Consider the following 20,749-nt stretch of genomic DNA (forward strand, 5'->3'; position numbering starts at 1 on the left):
TCTGCAGTGGAGAATTAACATATCTTTGGAAAATCAGCTCCTCGGATACCACTTGGACCTGGTTGAGATACAAAACTTGACCATGGGACAAGTGACCATGCATCTGTAGCTGTCCAACATGAGCAGGGTTCTGGCAAACCCTCCGAGTCACAAAGTCAGGTAGACTCAGTAGCAATCCATTGCAAGATGGAAATAGCTCATACAGGAATGAACATAAGCCGAACAAGAAAGCAAGGCTGCATGAGCAGGACCCCAGACCCTTATGTCATCAACCAGGATTGCACTACCTCTCCTTTCTCAGATCACATGTGTGGTCACATTGGTCTTCCTGAAAGAGGAGTGGGAAAGCCCAGCTAGGTTTGCAGATGAACTGGCTCGTTAAGTGGATGTCTTTAAACACTGTGGTGAGGAAAATATTTCCTCTATGGGCAGAATTTTATGTTCAGCACCTGGTTATCCACTTTGCATAAAAGAGAAAAAGAGGCTCCAGTTGATGATGCATCTAGATTCCTGGACAGTGGCAGTTGGCCTGACCAGGTAGTTAGGGACCTGGAGAGAACAATATTAGAATATTGAACCAAGGAAATCTGGTGTAGAGACATGTGGATGGACATATGTAAGTGGGCACAAAGGGTGAAGATCTTGGTAATTTCTTTTTAATGCCCACCAGAAAGCATCTCCACAGAAGTGGAACTAAACAGTCAAACAGACAAAATGACTCAACCAGTTGATGTTAGCCCACATTTGTCAGTAGTCCCCACAATGGCAAGATGGCAAGATGAGCAAAAGAACAACTTGATCACAGAGACTATGAATGGGTCCAATGGCACAAGCTCTTACTTACAAGGCTGATATAATTAACGTTACTTGTGAGTGTGTAATCTGCCCGCAACAGAGGCTAATGTTAAACTCCCAGTATGGCACTATTGCTCGAGGAGACCAACTGGCCACTCGGTTACAAGTTGAACATGGCCTCCTGCTCTGGAAGGATCAGTGTTTCATCTCCAAACACACAGATACCTATTCAGAGTATGAGTCTGCTTTTCATGTTTACCTCAGCAGCACCATTATTCAGGACCTAATGAAAAGCTTGATCCACAAGCATGCAATTCCTCACAATGTAGCATCCAATCAGGAAATCCACTTCACAGTAGAGACATTGTGAAGTGGGATCCACAGGTTTTATCAAAAATCACACCATCCTTAAGCTATCTGCCTCATGGTGCATTAGATTGGCCCACTGACAGCAAAGCTGAAGTGTTAGCATGGAGGCAATAGCCTCAAAAGACTGGGCTCCAAACAGTCACTTGTTATCACTCCCAATGATCCAGTTAAGAACTTTGTGCTTTCTATTTCTGCAACCGGAATTTGGATAGAGTCCAAGTTCCCAGATTTGCTAAGGGACATACCAAGGGTCTCATTGAACTACAGCTATGGCTCCTGCCTAAGAACTTTGGGATCCTTGTTTTCAAGGACTAGCAGGCAAGAAAAGAAAAAGAAACAGAAAAAGAGTTGCCATCTGTTACACAATGAGGGTAAGGGGGTGAATGTGTGTGGAGCTCAGTTGATCTACTTGCATGGCTTCTGGAAGGCTCCTGGAACCTCCTGTCCAATCTTAGATGTGATTTGTCAAATGCAGCGACTCTAGCAAGATAAAGGTATGGTTATTCGGGTTCAGGAATAAGGGCTTGGGTAACACTATCAAGAAATCAACCAAGACCAATAGAGGTGGTAACTGAGGGTGAGGCAAATTTATAAGGGATAATGAAAGAGGGAGATGATGAGCACCAATTGCAGGTCCAGCATCAAATGTCATGACAGGGACTGTGTTTCAGCCCCCTGACCTCACTCTTTTATATTTCCCCTCGGAAAGAGAGGCCTACTTTTCTCTGTTGGTTTCTTCGGGGTCTGCTTCAGCTTTTAAGCCAAGATCAAGTTTTTTCTCATGGCAGCCCCTGATCAATGATTGAATAGGTGGGAGAACAGCTGTTTTCTTTCTTAGGTGCTACTCTCGTACAAACTTTTTGTTCCCCGTCTCAGTGTCCGCCTCCTGAAGAGTTCAACTAGCAAATATTCTCTCTAATCTTTCTTGAAATTTAACATTTCCTTCTAAGATTATTTTCCTTCAGCCTAAAGAATTTCCATTAATATTTATTTCTCTGATATAATGAACCCATTGGAAATTAACACTCAGTTATTATATTATGCCAAGAAAAAATAAAATGAAGACTATGGGTGACAAAAGAAAGATATTTTATATTTTGGGAGGAAATTACAGGAAAGGAACTGACTTTGAAAATACACAAAACTTATACATAGTCTGAGCAGTGGAAAACCTGAGTTGTTCTAGGACGCAGATCCCAGGTGCTTTTAAAATTTGGATGATGTAAATGAATATACAAGAAAAGACATAAACTATATTTTCAGTTTGTTTTAAATGGCATTTAAATTAAAAGATCTATATGCTAAAAGTAAGGAGAAGAGATACCTGAAATCTCTGTCACGTCAGTCCCTTTTCCCGATTTCCCACATTATCACCGTTACCCCACTCCCTCTTCACATGGCCCAAATCAACCTCCTCTTGTGACTCCATCTCAATTCAGTCTTCTTGAGTCCCTTTGCCTTTAAATGTTTTCCTGATTCTTTTCTGTTTCTAGCCATTTCTCATTATGTGCTATTTTTCTTCCCTCCATTAGGTGTGAGAAGCACTGGGTAATAACATGTGATAGATGGAAAATAAATTTGGAGAATGTGAATCAGTGGTGACAAGTAGAATCAATCATTAGAAGCATCCCTATAAAAAAACAAAGCTATGCCACTTGACAGAGTAGAAAAGTGACAGAAAGAATCCCAGAGCAAAGCAGGAATAGATATACATGGAGTCACGGCCATAACAGGATGAGGATGACTGACAAACAGTCCTAGAAATTCTGAGATAGGAATGATCACTGGCTTTGTGCTATCATAACAAATTATAGCACGCATAAATACACTAGGTAGGAAGCTAGTCAACTACAATTACAGAGAAGGTTAATGAATTACACATATGCAGAAGAGGGTGTCCAAATGTGAGAGGATTTCAGCTGTACTGTACCATAGCAATTCATAAGAGTACATAAATTACCCAGTCCACAAGATGACAAACCTCAGAATCTTCTCATTGTGACTTATCTGAACTCACATCTCTTGTCAACATATCCCAAAACTGCTGCTCTGGAAACTTTTCCTCTTGTTGCTTCCTTGGGGGCTACCTGCGCTGCCCAGGTGCCTCCTGTGGCTCTTCCTATCCCAGAACCCTGGTCTACAGCACTGACCTCTGCTCTCCCAGCACCTGTCAGTTGGGCTACTGTCTCTATAATGGCTGTGGGGAGACCTGCTGGGAGCCTATCAAGTACCAGATATCCTGTGTGGTAGCCAGCCCCTGCCAGAGGTCCTGCTACAGCTCAAGGGTCTCCACACTCTGAAGTCCCTCATGGTCAACTTATCCTGTTTCTCTTGGCTTTGGGTCCAGCAGTGGCTTATCTCTGGGCTATGGATCTAGGAGTTGCTACTTGCTGGGCTCTCAATCCAGTGGCTTCCGTTCCCTGAGTTATGGAGTCCTTGGCTTCTCCTTCTTGAGCTATAGATCCGGTTTCTGCCACCCAATCTGGTTTGCTTCTAGGGATCTCCAGCCGTCTTGTTACCAACCTACCTATCCATCTGGCTTCTACTGATCAACTTGTTGCATTTCAATACTTTTAAAGCAAAGTTATCAAATGTTCATCATGTTCATTATTCCCAGTGGCAACTATCTTCTTAGTCTTTGATCACCAGTTCCTTACCTAATCTCTTTCCATCAGGCACAGGCTAACAGACTGATTCCTGAATCCTCTGAATTTGACGACAACCCAATAATATTATGGGTATTATTATTATTACTGGGTAATAATAATTACCCAGTAAACAGTAATAATAATAATTACCCAGTAATATCAGCATTGCTGATGGAATTCATGCTAATTTATTTTCTGCCCCAAATGGTTAAAAAGTTAAATGATTAAATTGAATAAACTAATTCATTCTGGTGTTGAAATATTTTTATGTTATTGTTTATACATTATCGACCAGAGTTTGTGTTGTATTATATTAGCTTAAATAGAAACTCAAATGCATCTGGGAGTAAATTTTGGAAGTCTAAAAAGTTGTGGATTTGATCTAATTTCTCTGGGCTTTGGATATTTGTCTCATTCAAACTATAGTTACTGAACCTGAACTTACCTGTTCTGTACTCTAGAGTTTTATGAATGAAAGTTTCAGAAGCAGGATATACATTGATTCCTTCAAAGAACATGGATTTTACCTACGTGGACAGAGAGAATATGTAACTGTGAAGTTGACAGATTCATTGGGAATTTCATGAAGAAGAATATCATTTATGTTTACATAGTTAGGATAATAAGTGAAAGAAAAACTAAATAAAAGATCAATTTAAAAATACATGTGAGCCTTAAATAAATTCTAATGAGGTTACCCAATACTTACTGTTAAAAATGACCAGACTCATGCGTCTGATGGTGAGTTTCCAACATATTTCACTTTTTCGTATATATGGAAAGATAGAGGCAATGATTCTTACTGGGAAGGGTATAGCTTCAGAATGTCTGCGATTCCACATCGATGCTTTCCTAAAGCCCAAACTAAATATAGATGAAAATAAAAACCTCTTTATGTCAGCTGACTTGATAATTTCATTTGGATCTCAACATAAAGTTGGGGATACTATGTATTTATTCTTTTGGTAATATTTTCAGCTTTCACAGGCCAAGTTTGTAAGGAAACCACATAAGATTAAGATAAATAGCAGGTTACTAAGGAATAAAAACTAATTACAAAAAGACATTGTCCCTGAATAGTGCTGAAATCAGGATTCAAAGAATATCCTATTCATTATTTCTTTAGGCCCTTTAAATCACGTGAGTCCTTATATCTTCCTTCACAGGAGAAAAGTATGCAAGTTGGTGGGTACAGATGGAATGCAGAGAGAAAGAATAAAATTTAATTACACTGCTAGGTCTGTACATGAAATAAAAACTAAACATTAATATGACTTGTGGTTATACATTTAACAAAAATACTAAATATAAAGCTTGAATAACTTCCATTAAGGTCATCACAAGTTGGCTGGTAAAAATGACCAAATCCCCAAATCCCAGTGAATATTTTTCCATGGAATTCATTTATTTACAGTGTGTAACATGGAGGCCCATTGTGCTTGCTATAAAGATTTTTGCTTCAAGATATTTGAATTTTTACCTCGTATGTTTTCGAATGGCTCAAACTACATGTGGCTGAGAATCACAAACCTTTATGTCAGCAAAAAAGTGGAGGTCTTTTATTTTTATTTTTTATAGTTACATGCTAATCTTTTATAGTCCACATAGTCTAGAAAACCATACATTGCTATGTCAGATACAATTTGATAAGGAGACAAATTTAATAATAAAAAGACCTTGTTTTCGTGTTGAACTAAATAAATATTTAAAGAAATTTTCAAGTTATTATTTCTTTAGAATTTCACACAGCACTCAGATGAAAATAAATTTTTATGTGCTACATTAAGTACATTTCTATTTTTACTTTTTCTTTTTTTGCTGCAGAAGATTAGCCCTGAGCTAATATCTGTTGCCAATCCTCCTCTACTTTTTCTATGGGAGTCACCACCAAAGTGTGGCTGATGAGTAGAATATGTCAGTCAAAATCCAAAGCCACAAACCTGGGCTGCCAAAGTGGAATGTGCTGAACTTAACCACTACGCCATGGGTTTGGCCCCTGTACATTTCTTTTAAACATGAGGCAATGGAAAATTAGTGAGTTAAGGTCTGGCATAAGATTCCAGTCCCACAGACAAATCTATATTCACAATTTTGCAAAACACCAGAAGTAGTATAGAGTGTAATATAGAATGGAATAGAGGAGGTTTGGGAACGTACAAACAAATAAACAAAGCAGAACAGTAGAAAGTTGTCTGGTATTTTTGGGGTACATTTGGACACTTAATTTACAATGGAGAACGTATTTGGTAAATGGGGATAAGCACTTGTAATGGCTACATACTACTGCATCATTTTAAAGTCTGAGTTTTGAATGAAAATAACCGTAGGGTTCATATCTACCTGTTAGTCTTGCTGGACAGATTTCTAGTAATAATCCTTAATCCTCATTGCAGATTTCTTGTCTATTCTACACCATTTTTCTTTTTTTAAAGATTGGCACCTGAGCTAACAACTGTTGCCAATCTTTTTTTTTTCTCATTTTTCTCCCCAAATCCCCCCCAGTAAACAGCTGTATATTATTAGCTGTGGGTCCTTCCAGTTGGAGTACGTGGGACGCCGCCTCAGTGTGGTATGATGAGTGGTGCCATGTCCACACCCAGGATCTGAACCAGTGAAACCTTGGGCCTCCGAAGCAGAGCGTATGAACTTAACCACTTAGCCACGGGGCCGGCCCCCAGACACACCACACCATTTTTCTTATATCATAAAATAAACACTTTTATTAGCCACCCTTATGTAGAGAAATTTAACATGATGTTATTTACCACATACAACTTTTGGCAGCAGCTGACTGGGTAGTTCAAATCACCCCTATCAATAAGAACCTTAGTAAAACTGGGTAAAATAACCTGTGCATTAACACAGCAGCACTATCAGGTTGAGAACTGCCTCCTCAAAATTAGGAGAGGTTTTAAGTCAATACAAATGTTGATAATTGGGCTGGTTTCTTCCTAGAATCATCTACTGATTTCAAAAATGCTAATAGGCTCATGGTGTGAATGAACAGAATCAGACTGCAAGGCATTTTAAGAAGCTGAGAATACAGGTAAACATTCTAGTCTTTTGAAAACTATGTTTTGGAAACATTCTACATTTTCAAAGATTCTCCTAGAATTTTAAGTGTAAGCAAACATAGAATATGCTTTATAGGAGCTGAAGCCAATCTTTGAATTGCATCAACCTTGATGCTATGAGATTATTCATAAGCTTATGCCAGGTTGCTACATCCAAAGTAAATTCCTCTACAAATAGTCACATTCAGAGCATCAAATTTTCTATAGTGATTGATTAAAGATTAGCAAGGTTAGGGGCTGGACCAGTGGCACAGTGGTTAAGTGCACACATTCCACTTTGGCGGACCAGGGTTCGTTGGTTTGGATCCTGGGTGCCTGGAACATGGCACCACTTGGCAAGCAATGCTGTGGCAGGTTTCCCATATATAAAGTAGAGGAAGATGGTCACAGATGTTAGCTCAGGGCCAGCCTTCCTCAGCAAAAAGAGGAGGATTGGCAGCAGAAGTTAGCTAAGGGCTAATCTTCCTCAAAAAGGAAAAAAAATTACCAAGGTTAGAAAAAGGCAAGAAAAGACCAAACCAAGAGACAACAGAGAGTACAAGCAAATCTATAGCAGAACCAGATAATGGGCATATTAGAAACATATAGAGAAATGATTGTAGTTATTAATCTTAAGGAATTACAGACAAGTTTAAAAATTTTGACAGAATCCTAGAATATATAAAAATGAACGTGAAAATCATAAAAGTATAAAACACAAGAACTAAAATGAACAAAACTCAAATGAATTCAAAAACAAACTCAAACAGTCTGAAACTATGGGCCAACCTCCCTGGCAGCTGACATATAGAATAATGAGCTCAGGTCAGAAGATGACAACATATCTAGTTGGAGTATCAACCAAGTCAAGGTGCAGTTAAGCTGATTAAAATTGGGGTCAGTGCGGGGTTAACTCAATTCTTCGAGGCATCTTACTGATAAGCCCTGTAACTTTATAACATGCAGAAGAAAGGACTTGCATTCTCTGGAAAAAAATTAATCAAAATATTTATACACCTTCTAAAACTGAATCAAGAGGAAATAGGAAAGCTACCAATCACAAGTAAAGATATTGAAACAGAACTCAAAAACATCCCCCAAAACAAAAGTCCAGGACGAGATGTCTTCTCTGGAGAATTCTACCAAGCATTCAAAGAAGATTTAATAGCTATCCTTCTCAAAATACTCCAAAAGATTGCAGAACATGGTATGCTTCCTAACTCATTCTATGAGGCCAAAATTACCTTTATACCAAAAGCAGGCAAGGAAAACAAAGAATTAAAATTACAAGCCATTATCATTGATGAAGATAGATGCAAAATCTTCAACAAAATGTTGGCAAACAGAATATACCAATGCATAAAAAGGATCATACACCAGACTCAGGTGGGATTTGTACTAGGGGTGTACTGGTGGTTCAACATCCACAAATCAATCAATGTGATACACTACATTAAGAAAATGAGGAGTGAAAATCACATGATCATCTGAATAGATGCAGAGAAAGCATCTGACAAGATCCAATATCCATTTATGACAAAAACTCTGAATAAATTGTGTAAGGAAGGAAGGTACCTTAACATAATAAAGGCCAAATATGACATACCCACAGTCAACATCATACTTAATGGGGAAAAACTGAAAGCCATCTTTCCGAGAACAGAACAAGACAAAGCTGCCCACTCTCATCACTTCTATTCAACACAGTACTAAAGGTTTAGCCAGAGTAATAACAAGAAAATGAAATCAAAGAGACTCAAATTGGAAAAGAAGTGAAACCTTGCTGTTTGTGGATGACATGATTCTACATATAGAAAAGCCTGCAGAAGTCACCAAAAAACTATTAGAAATAATCAACAACTACAGCAAAGTTGTACAGCAAAAACTCAACTTACAAAAATCTGTTGCATTTCTATACACTATTAATGAACCAGCATAAATAGCACTCAAGAATGCAATCACATTTGCAACTGCAACAAAAAGAATAAAATATCTAGGAATAAATTTAACGAAGGAGATGAAAGATCTATACAATGAAAACTACAAGGCATTGTTGAAAGAAATTGTAGAGGACATAAAGAAATGGAAAGATATTCCATGCTCATGGATTAGAAGAACAAACATAATCAAAATGTCCATATTACCTAAAGCAATCTACAGATCCAGTGCAATTCCAATCAGAATCCCAATGTCATTCTTCACAGAAATAGAAGAAAGAATCCTGAAATTTATTTGAGACAACAAAAGACCCCAATAGCCAAAGCAATCTGGAGGAAAAAGAACAAAGCTGGAGGCATCACAATCACTGACTCCACAATGTACTATAAAGCTATAGTAATCAAAATGGCATGGCACTAGCATAAAAACAAACACACAGACAAATGGAACAGAATTGAAATCCCAGAAATAAAATCACACATCTGTGGACAGCTAATGTTCGACAAAGGAGCCAAGAACATACAAGAGACAAATGAAAGTCTCTTCAATAAATGATGTTGGGATACCTGGTCAGCCACATGCAAAACAAGAAACGTAGACCATTATTTTACACTATACACAAAAATTAACTCAAAATGGGTTAAAGACATGAATGTAAGACCTGAAACCATGAAACCCCTACAAGAAAATTTAAGCTGTACACTCTTTGACATCAGTCAAAGCAGTATCTTTTTGAATACCATGTCTACTCAGGTAAGGGAAACAATAGAAAGAATAAACAAATGGGACTTCATCAGACTAGAAAGCTTCTTCAAGGCAAGGGAAAACAGGATAGAAACAAAAAAAAACCCCACCACTTGGGAAAAAATATTTGCAAATCGTATATCTGACAAAAGGTTAATCTACATACTGTATAAAGAACTCACACAATACAACAACAAAAAATCAAACAACCCAATCAAAAAACAGGCAGGAGACATGAACAGACATTTCTCCAAAGAAGATACGTGGATGGCCAATAGGCACATGAAAAGATGCTCATCATCACTGATCATCAGGGAAATGCAAATCAAAAGTACACTCAGATATCACCTTACACCTGTTAGACTGGAAAAAATAACCAAAACAAAAAGGAACAAATGTTGGACAGGTTGTAGAGAAAAAGGAACCCTCATACACTGCTGATGGGAATGCAAACTGGTACAGCCACTATGGAAAACATTATGGAGATTTCTCAAAAAATTAAAAATAGAAATGCCATATGACCCAGCCATCCCACTACTGGGTATCTATCCAAAGAACTTGAAATCAGCAATTCCAAAAGTCCTCTTCACCCCTATGTTTTTTGCAGCATTATTTACAATAGCCAAGACATGGAAGCAACCTAAGTGCCCATAAACTGATGATCGGATAAAGAAAATATGGTATATATATATACAACAGAATACTACTCAGCCATAAAAGAGGATAAAATCATCCCATTCGCAACAACATGGATGGACCTTAAGGGTATTATGTTAAGTGAAATAAGCCAGATAACTAAAGACAATCTCTGTATGACTCCACTCATATGTGGAAGTTAAACACGTAGACAAACAAAACAGATCCGTAGTTACCATGGGAAAGGGGAGGTGAGGGGTGTGCACAAAGGGTGAAGTGGTGCACCTACAACATGACTGACGAACAATAATGTACAACTGAAAATTCACAAGGTTGTAAACTATCATAATCTCAATAAAATGTTTTTAAAAAGATGGATATAATTAATAAAACTATGGGAAAATTTAAGAGCCATGGATATAATAATTAAAAAAAACCTAATAGATATCCTCAGACAAGAAGTAAATGGTTTGAGGTAAAAACAGGATTAAGAGAAAGTTTGACAAAACAGCTGCTGGCCCGGTACCCGAGTGATTAAGTTCGTGAGCACCACTGCAGGTGGCCCAGTGTTTCATCAGTTCGAATCCTGGGCGCGGACATGGCATTGCTCGTCAAACCACGCTGAGGCGGCGTCCCACATGCCACAACTAGAAGGACCCACAACTAAGAATGTACAACTGTGTACCGGGGGGCTTTGGGGAGAAAAAGGAAAAAATAAAATCTTTAAAAAAAAATTTGACAAAACAGAAGTGAGGATAAGTGAAGTTGAAGATGGATTTTCTAATAAAATATTATCCAATCCAAGCTACAGAGAGAAATAAAGATTGACAGAAAAGACAGAGTAAGGATTTGGAAACTTACTGTAAAACATCAAGCAATATAAAAACTATGTGACAAAAGTTCCAGAAAAAAAATTAGGCAGAAAAAAATAGAAAAACTATAGTTAAAAACTTTGCATGTTGGATAAAAAATAAACCAACAACAGCAAGCAAACCAAAAAATATATCCAACTCACAGATCCAAGAATTCCTGAATCAGAAGAAATAAAAAGAAACCCAGATTAGGCACATCACTGTTAATTGGTGGAAAAGCAAAGATAAAAAAGAAAACCTTAAAAGTAGCCAGAGGAAAAAAGAAACATTACATGTTGGAGAATAGTAATAAGAAATACAGCTAATTTTCTTAGAAGAAAAATGAAATGTTACCTTTAAAAGACTTAAAAGAAAAAAAGTCAACATAGAATTTTATATTAGTTCAAAATCTCCTTCAAAAATGAAAGACAAAATCATGTTCGGAAAATTTGTATCCTCAAAAATTGTCTATAACATTATTCATTTGACCCTGGCTAACTTGATTAGCAATTTCCAGAAGAATTTTTATCATAAATCGATGTTGGATCTTGTCAAATGCTTTCTGTGTGTCTATTGAGGTGATCATGTGGTTTTTATTCCTCATTTTGTTAATGTTTTGTATCACATTGATTGATTTGTGGATATTGAACCATCCCTATGTCCCTGGTATAAATCCCACTTGGTCATGCTGTATCATCCTTTTAATGTAGACGTATTCGTTTTGCCAACATTTTGTTAAGGACTTTTGCATCTATGTTCATCAGTGATATTGGCCAGTAATTGTCCTTTTTCATGTCGTCCTTGTCTGGCTTTGAGATCAGGGTGATGTTGGTCCCATAAAATGTGTTAGGAAGTGTTCCATCTTCTTCAATATTTTGGGATAGTTTGAGAAGAATAGATATTAAATCTTCTTTAAATGTTTCATAGAATTCTCCAGAGAAGCCATCTTGTCCTGGATTTTTATTTTTTGAGAGGTTTTTGATTACTGTTTCAATCTCTTGTGATTAGTCTATTCAGATTCTCTCTTTCTTCTTAATTCAGTTTTTGGAGGTTTTATGAGTCTAAGAATTTATCCATTTCTTCTAGATTGTCCACTTTGTTAGCATATTTTTTCATAGCATTCTCTTATAATCATTTGTATTTGGTATTCATTGTAATTTCTCCTCTTTCATTTCTAATTTTATTTTTTGTAGCCTCTCTCATTTTTTCTTAGTGAGTCTGGCTAAGGATTTGTAAATTTTGTTTATCTTCTAAAAGAACTAGGTCTTAGTTTAATTGATCTTTTCTATGGTGGGTTTTTTTTTTTTTTTGGTTCCAATTCATTTATTTCTACTCTAATTTTTATCATTTCTCAACTTTTACTGACTTTGGGCTTTGTTTGTTCTTCTTTTTCTATTTCTCTTAGGCGTAGTTTAAGATTGCTTGTTTGAGAATTTTGTTGTTTGTTAACGTGGGCCTGTATTGCTATGAATTTCCCTCTTGGCACTGATTTTGCTGTATCCCATGTGAGTTGGTATGGTTTATTTTCAGTTTCATTTTTCTCCAGACATTTTTTGAATTCTCCTGTAATTTCATCAATGACCCATTGGTCTTTCAGTAACATGTTGTTTAATCGCCACATCTTGGTACCTTTCCCAGCTTTGTTATTGTCCTTGATTTCTAGTTTCATAGCATTATGGTTGGAAAGGATGCTGATTTCAATCTTCTTAAATTTTTTGAGGCTTTCCTTGTTTCCCAACGTATGGTCTATCTTTGAGAACGTTCATGTGCCTTGGAGAAGAATGTGTATTCTGCTGTTTTTGGATAGAGTGTTCTGCATATATATACATCTATTAAGTCCATCTGGTCTAGTGTTTTGCTTAATTCCACATTTTCCTTGTTGACATTTTGTCTGCATGATATATTCATTGATGTAAGGGTGTTCACTTCCCCTACTATCATTGTGTTGTTGATATCTTCTTTTAATTTTGTTAATAGTTGCTTTAGGTACTTTGGTGCTCCTGTGTTGGGTGCATATATGTTTATAAATGTTATGTCTTCTTGATGCAGTGCCCCATTTATCATTATATACTCCTCTTCTCTGTCTTTCATTGCCTATTTTATCTTGAAGTCTACTTTTTCTGATGTGACTATGGCAACATCTGCTTTCTTTTGTTTGCCATTAGTTTAGAATATCATGTCCACCGCTTCACTCTCAGCCTGTGTTTGTCTTTAGAGCTGAAATGTGTTTCCTAGAGGTAAGATATTCTTGGGTCTGATTTTTTAATCCATGAAGCCACTCTGTGTCTTTTGATTGGAGAATTCAATCCATTTACACTTAGAGTGATTATTGATATATGAGGGCTAAATGCTGCCATTTTATCCCTTGTTTTCTGGTTGTTCTGTATTTCCCTTGTTTCTTGCCCCATGTATTTCAGATCGCCTATTCAGATGGTAGTTCTCTAGGATAGTTTTATCAGTTTTCTCTTTATTTATGATTTGTGTCTCTGTTCTGATTATTTGTTTAGTGGTTACTGTGAGGTTTGTATAAAAGAATCTCATAGATCAGACAGTCCATTTTCTGATTGCCTCATTTCTTTTGTCTAAGCAGTTTCCATCCCTATCCTCTTCCCCTTCTAAGTTATTATTGTTGCAACTTATTCCATTTTGTGTTGTGATTTTATAGTTAAAATGATGAGATTATACTTTTTTTTTTCAGGAAGGTTAGCCCTGAACTAATATCCACTGCCAATCTTCCAGTTTTTACTGAGGAAGATAGGCCCTGAGCTAACATCTATGTCTGTCTTTCTATGGTTTTTTATACATGGGACGCCTGTTGCAGCATGACTTGATAAGTGCTGCATAGGTCTGCATTTGGGATTTGAACTGGTGCTTCCTGGCCATGGAAGCAGAGTGCGTGAACTTAACCACTGCCCCACCAGGCTTGACCCAGATTATAGTTATTTTTTATGCATTTCTTTCCTTTATCTTAAATGTTATAATTAAGTGTTTTCTAAGCAGTTCTGAAAGAGAGCTGCAATTTTCAGATTTTTTTCTGCCTATGTATCCCCTTGATCAATGGGTAACAAACACTTTCTTCTTTTTTTTCAGATATGAGGGCCTTCTTGATCACATCTTGTAGGGGAGGTATTCTGGCAGTGAACACCATGAGCTTTTGTTTATCCAGGGAAGTTTTTATTTCTCTATCATATCTGAAGCATATTTTCAATGGATAGAGTATTCTAGGCTGAAGAAAGTTCTTGTCATTTCAATCCACACGCTTAGAAGGAATGTATCCCTCAGCAAAGACAGAATAAGAAGCATGTGCAATACATAACAGGAAGAAAAAGAAGGACATTCCTGACCATGATGAGGTGGTCATTAATGCAAAACGGTCATGGAATTTCTGACACAAGCGTAGTTTATTAGCTTCATATTATAACAAAAATTATTATAGCACCCAGAAAAACAATATGTAGGAAACTACGCAGCTGCAATTACAGAAATTATGACTGAGTTAATGCTACACAAAGAGGGAGTCCAAATGTAGGAATGAGGCCCTCAAAGCTTTCAACATCTACTGCTGAGAGTATATAATGGCCAGAGTCCCAGAGGTAGAAATCAACCTCAGAATCTTGCCACTGTAACTCAGCTGGACTCACCTCTCCTGTCACCATGTCCTACAGCTGCTGCTCTGGAAACTTCTCCTCCCGCTCCCTTGGAAGCAACCTCCGCTATCCAGGCTGCTTCTGTGGCTCTTCCTACCCCAGCAACCTGGTCTACAGCACTGACCTCTGCTCTCCCAGAACCTGCCAGCTGGGCTCCTCTCTCTACAGTGGCTGTCACAAGACTTGCTGGGAGCACACCAGATACCAGACATCCTGTGTGGTGTCCAGCCCCTGCCAGAGGTCCTGCTACCACCCAAGGACCTCCAGTCTCTGCAGTCCCTACGGGTCAACTTATATTTGGTATCTGGGCTGTAGGTCCAGTGACAGTTGTTGCCCAGGCTATGGATCTAGAAGTTCCTATTCACTGGGCTGTGGATCCAGTGGCTTCAGACCACTGCGTTATGGAATCTGTGGCTTCCCTTCCTTGAGCTCTGGATCCAGATTCTGCCATCCAACCTATTTTCGTTTTTGGAATCTCCAGCCATCTTGCTACCGGCCGATCTGTGGATCTGACTTCTACAGATTCACTTGTTGAGTGTCCAGATCATTCTGCAGAATCTCAACTATTTTATTCTCACAAGCAACAACTCTCTTCACGGTTTTCCAAAACTAACTGCTCACCCTTTCTTGGGCCACCCAGCTTAGCTTACAAGTTCGTTCTTTCAGAATGTAGAACTAAGTAACGAAGTTGAGTTTTAAATCATATCGTTGCATTGGTGATAGAATTCATCCACTCATTAGACATTGTTCAAAAATTAAGAAAAATCTAATCATCTTAATTAAATAAACACATTTATTCTTGCATCCATATATGTTGTTGTTATCATTATTTGTTACTTATTTATTAACCAGGAATTTCTTTTACTATTTATTGGGTTTATATATGTAAAAGATGAATTTATTTGCTAAAGCAAGATTTGGAATCAGAGAGGCTGGGGGATTTGAATTAAAATTTTTGCTTTTTAGGGTTTTTTTGCCTCTTTATATAAACTTGGGATAAACAAAATTCTTGAGAGCTTTGAAAGCCTAATCCTTTAAATCACGTGACTCCTTGTATCTCTCTTCAAAGGAGAAAGGCATGTAAGTTAGTGGGTACGTATGGACTGCAGCGAGAAAGAATAAAATTTAGTTACACTGCCAGATCTGTACATGAAATAAAAATTAAACATCAATATGACTTGTGGTTGTACATTTAACAAAATTACTAAATATAAAACGTGAATAACTTCCATTAAGTTTCTCTGATGTAGGTTGGTACAATTGACCAAATCAATGAATCCCAGTGAATACTTCTCCACGGAATTCATTTCTTTACAGTGTATAAGGTGGAAGCCAATTATTCTTGGTGTAAAGGCTTTTGATTCAAGGTGTTTGAGTTTTTACCTCTATGCTTTCTAATGGCTCAAACTTCTTTTGGCTGAGAATCACAAACTTTTATGTCAGCAAAAAAAATGGAGATCTTTTGTTTTTATTTTTTATAATTACATGCTAATATTTTATAGGCCATTTATTCCAGAAAACTGTACATTGCTATGTCATACACTGTTTGAGCAGAAGACAAATTTCATAATAGAAAGACCTTGTCTTTGTGTTGAGCTAAATAAATATTTAAAGAGATTTTCAAGTCATTATTTTTTCAGAATTTTAAACAGCACTCAGAGGAAAATAAATTTTATGTGCACCATTAAGTACATTTCTTTGTCTTCTTTTTATTTTGCTGAGGAAGATTGGCCCTGAGCTAACATTTGTTGCCAATCTCCTCTACTTTTCTATGTGGGTCACTGCCATAGCATGGCTGATGAGTAGTGTATGTCAGCCAAGATCCAAACCCACAATCCCAGGCCACCAAAGTGGAACGAACTCAACTTAATCACTACACCATGGGGTTTGCCCCTGTACATTTCTTTTAAACATGAGGCAATGGAAAATCAGTGAGTCATGGTCTGGCTCAATATTGCAGTCCTACAGAGAAATCGCTATTCACAATTTTGTGAAAAAAACAGAAGTTGTATAGAGTGTAGTATAGAATGGAATAGAGGAAGTTTGGGAAGATACAAAGAAATAAACAAAGCAGAGAAGTAGAAAGGTCCCTGGTATGTTTTGGGAAAGGTTGGACAGTTAATGTACAATGGAGGATGTATTTGGTACATGGGGCTAAGCATTTGTAATGGGTGCATCCTACTTTATCATTTTAAATTCTGACTTTCAAATGAAAATAATCATAGTTTTCATATCTACCTATCAATTTTACTGGACAGATTTCTAGGGATAATCCTCACTGTAGATTTCTTGTCTATTGTACACCATTTTTAATATATCGCAAAATGAACATTTTTACCAGCCACCCTTATAGAGAGAAATTTAGCATGATGTTATTTACCAAATACAACTTTTGGCAGCAGCAGACTGGGTAGTTCAAATCACTCCTACCAATAAGAACCTTAGTAAAATTGGGTAAAATGATCTTTGCATGAACACTGAAGCACTATCAGTTTGAGAACTGCAAGATCAAAATTAAGAGAGGTTTTAAGTCAAAATAAATGTTGATAATTGGGCTGGTTTCTTCCCAGCATTTCTACTGACTCCAAAGATGCTAATGGGTTCATGATGTGAATGAGTGGAATCAGAATCCAGGGTTTCTAAGAAGCTGAGAATACAGGTAAACATTCTAGCCTTTTGAAGACTAGGTTTTTGAGACATTCTAGGCTTTTAAAGACTCTCCTAGAATTTTAAGGGTAAGCAAACATAGAATATGCTTCATAGAAACTGAAGCCTTGGTGGCCAGCCCGGTGGCACAGCGGTTAAGTGTGCACATTCCTCTTCTCAGTGGCCTGGGGTTCACTAGTTCAGATCCCAGATGTGGACATGGCACTGCTTGGCAAAAGCCATGCTGTGGTAGGTGTCCCACATATAAAGTAGAGGAAGATGGGCATGGATGTTAGCTCAGCGCCAGTCTTCCTCAGCAAAAAGAGGAGGATTGGCAGTAGTTAGCTCAAGGCTAATCTCCTTCAAAAAAAGAAGAAAGAAAGAAACTGAAGCCAACCTTTGAATTGCATCAACATTGATGTTATGGGATTATGCATAATCTTACCCCAGGTTGCTACATCCAAAGTAAATTTCTCTGCAAATAGTCACCTTCAGAGCCTCAACCTTTCTATTGTGATTGATTAAAAATTACCAAGTTTAGAAAAAGGCAAGAAAAGAGCAAACCAAGAGACAACACAGCATTCAAACAAACCTACAGTAGGTCTGGATAATGGACATATTAGAAACGCACATAAAAATTATTGTGGCTATTAATCTTAATAAATTAAAGACAACTTTAAGAATTTTGACAGAGTACTCGAATATACAAACATGAACGTAAAAATGTTAAAACTATAAAGTACAATAACTCAAACAAACAAAACTCGAATTCAAAGGCAAACTAAAACCATCAGAAACTATGGACCAACCTCCCGCCAGCTGACAGGTAGAATATAATACTGTGCTGAGATCAGAAAGCGGCAGCATATCCGGTGGAGTATAGGCAAACTGGAGGTGCAGTCAAGCTGATAAAAGTTGGGGACTGTGCTTGGCTAACTCAACTCTTTGAGGAATCTCACTGATAAGCCCTGTACCTTTCTAACATGCAAAAGAAAAGACTTACATTCTCTGGACAAGAAGTAATTTATTTGCATATGTATATTTGTGTGTATATATGTATCAATCATACTTATATGATTGTATGACCATATAATCACAAATGTATATAAATACAATCATATGTGTATGTAGATATAAATATATCTACTCTGGAATCCATGGTTCTTTTATATACAATGTCTGTAATGCAATAAAACAAAGAATTTCAAAGAGCATTTAAATATTACCACAACCAAAAGAAAAACAATCAATAGAAACAAATCCACATTTTACAGAAATATTAGAGTTAGTTGGCACAGACTTTAAAATGACTATGATGAATAATTTAAGATAAAGATGGCTATAATTGACAAACATATGGGGAATTTTAAGAAATGTGGAAGTAATAATAGTAATAAAAATAACAATAAAAAACGTGGATATCTTCAACTAGAAAATCAACTATTTAAAGCAAAAGTAGGATTAAAAGAATATTTGACAAAACAGAAGTAAGTATAAGTGGAACTTAAAGATGGATTTTTAAATAAAATATTATCCAATCCAAGCTACACAGAGATTAAGGATTGACAGAAAAGACAGAGTAAGGATTTGGAAACTTGTTGAAAAATATCAAGCAATCCAAAAACTATATAACAACAGTCTCAGAAAAAAATATTAGGAAGAAAAAAATAGAAAAACTATAGTAAAAATCTTTATATATTTGACAAAGAATAAGCCAACAATAGCAAAGAAACCAAAAAAAATTTCCAATGCACAAATCCAAGAATCTTAGGATACCTGAATCAGAATAAATAAAAAGAAATCCAGATCCAGTCACATCATAGTTAACTGGTAAAAAGAAAAGATAATAAAATCGTTAAAGTAGCCAGAGGAAAAAACAAACATTACATATGCAGGAATAGTAATAAGAAATATAGCTAATTGTCTTAGAAGAAAATGGAATGAAATCTTTAAAAGACTGAAAAGAAAAAACAACAGTCTACCTGGAATTTTATATCAGTTCAAAATAGCCTTAACAAATGAAAAGAAAAATGTAAAAATATTCAAAAAGTTTGTATCCTCAAAAATTACCTGTAAAATAATTCATTTGACCCTGTCTGATTTGATCAACAATTTCTAGAAGTGGGTGCAATTGAAACAGTAGTTACTATAATATATGGATAACACTCCTTAGATCAGAAACAATTGGATCCAGATTGGGGGCTGGCCCCCAGGTGACTTAGTGGTTAAGTTTGGGAGCTCTGCTTTGGTGGCCCAGGGTTCAACGGTTCGGATCCTGGGTGCAGACATACACACCACTCATCAAGCCATCCTGTGGTGGCGTCCCACATAGAAGTGCTAGAAGGACGTACAACTAGGGTGTACAACAATGTACTGGGGCTTTGGGGAGGAAAAAAAAAAAGAGGAAGATTGGCAGCCAAGGTTAGTTTGGGGCCAATCTTCCTCACCAAAAAAAACCCAATAAAACAAAAGGGAGTTGAGTAAAAAAAAAAAGAAAATGGTTCAATGTCTTAGGAATGCTGACCCACAAACAAAAAAATTGCAAGTCAATATTTCCACAGGAAAGAACATACATATTTTGAAATTGTCCATTTGTATAATGTTCACACATAATTCACTTTTTAAAAAAAAAAAATTACCCCTGAAAGTCTACATTGTATAGAACTAATCAATACAAGGTTAGGACTGGACTGACCAGGATGTGAGTGCATGGAAAGTCTCCTTCAACTGATACCCCCATCGTTTACTGTCATACAAATGTAGAATTAGAGATGAAAATAAACTGGAAGAGAATGAGGTTCCAAGCCTCGCTGATTGGTGCAGAGGATCTTACTAGGACTCTCAACTCTTTGAAAACAAATTTATTAACTTTCCACTTTTGCCTAGAGTAGTTTTGCTCCTTACTCATTCTGTGGTTACTCTTAAGTTTGCTGTCAAGGCTATTGTGAAGATGTGTTGGAAAACAAGAAGAATGAGGAAAGTTGAGACACTCACCTTACTATCTGGATGAAATGAAGGAAAAATTAATTCTGCTGAAGAATACAAAAAAATGTTTTTTTCCGAATAATTACGTAGATTTTGTATAGCTATTGGTCCCTTCTTTTCTTACATGGTTTCTTTTAAAAATTGAAATAATTGATTTTCACAAAATCTAAATTTTGACCTTACTAGTTTTCTCTGCTTTATGTTTGACTTCTATTTCATTGATTTCAGTTCTTATCTTTATAATTACTATTTTAAAATTTCTTTTGGTTTAAATTGCTATTCTTTTATCTAGCTTCCTCATGTAGAGTACTAAAAATTTGATTTCAAGCTTTCTCGTATTTTCATATATACATTAAAATCTAAAATTTTCTTCTAAGCAGCTGTTATCTGTCAAATTTTACTGAGTTGTCTGATTATTATCATGCATTTCAAAATAT

General features: G+C 36.6%; 1 protein-coding gene and 1 pseudogene across 1 annotated transcript; both read left to right on the forward strand.

Moving 5' to 3' along the window:
• The first annotated feature begins 823 nt into the window (after positions 1 to 823).
• LOC100065127 (keratin-associated protein 13-1-like) lies at positions 824 to 3,713 on the forward strand (annotated as a pseudogene).
• A 10,716-nt stretch (positions 3,714 to 14,429) lies between these two features.
• Positions 14,430 to 15,493, forward strand: LOC100065103 (keratin-associated protein 13-1-like). Its single transcript, XM_005606122.3, has one exon. The coding sequence runs from the start codon at positions 14,689 to 14,691 to the stop codon at positions 15,214 to 15,216; it is 528 nt and encodes a 175-aa protein (XP_005606179.2). The 5' UTR covers positions 14,430 to 14,688; the 3' UTR covers positions 15,217 to 15,493.
• The last annotated feature ends 5,256 nt before the right edge of the window (positions 15,494 to 20,749 follow it).

The sequence above is a fragment of the Equus caballus genome, chromosome 26 (assembly GCF_041296265.1).
Source record: "Equus caballus isolate H_3958 breed thoroughbred chromosome 26, TB-T2T, whole genome shotgun sequence".
In the NCBI taxonomy this organism is placed as follows: Eukaryota; Metazoa; Chordata; class Mammalia; order Perissodactyla; family Equidae; genus Equus; species Equus caballus.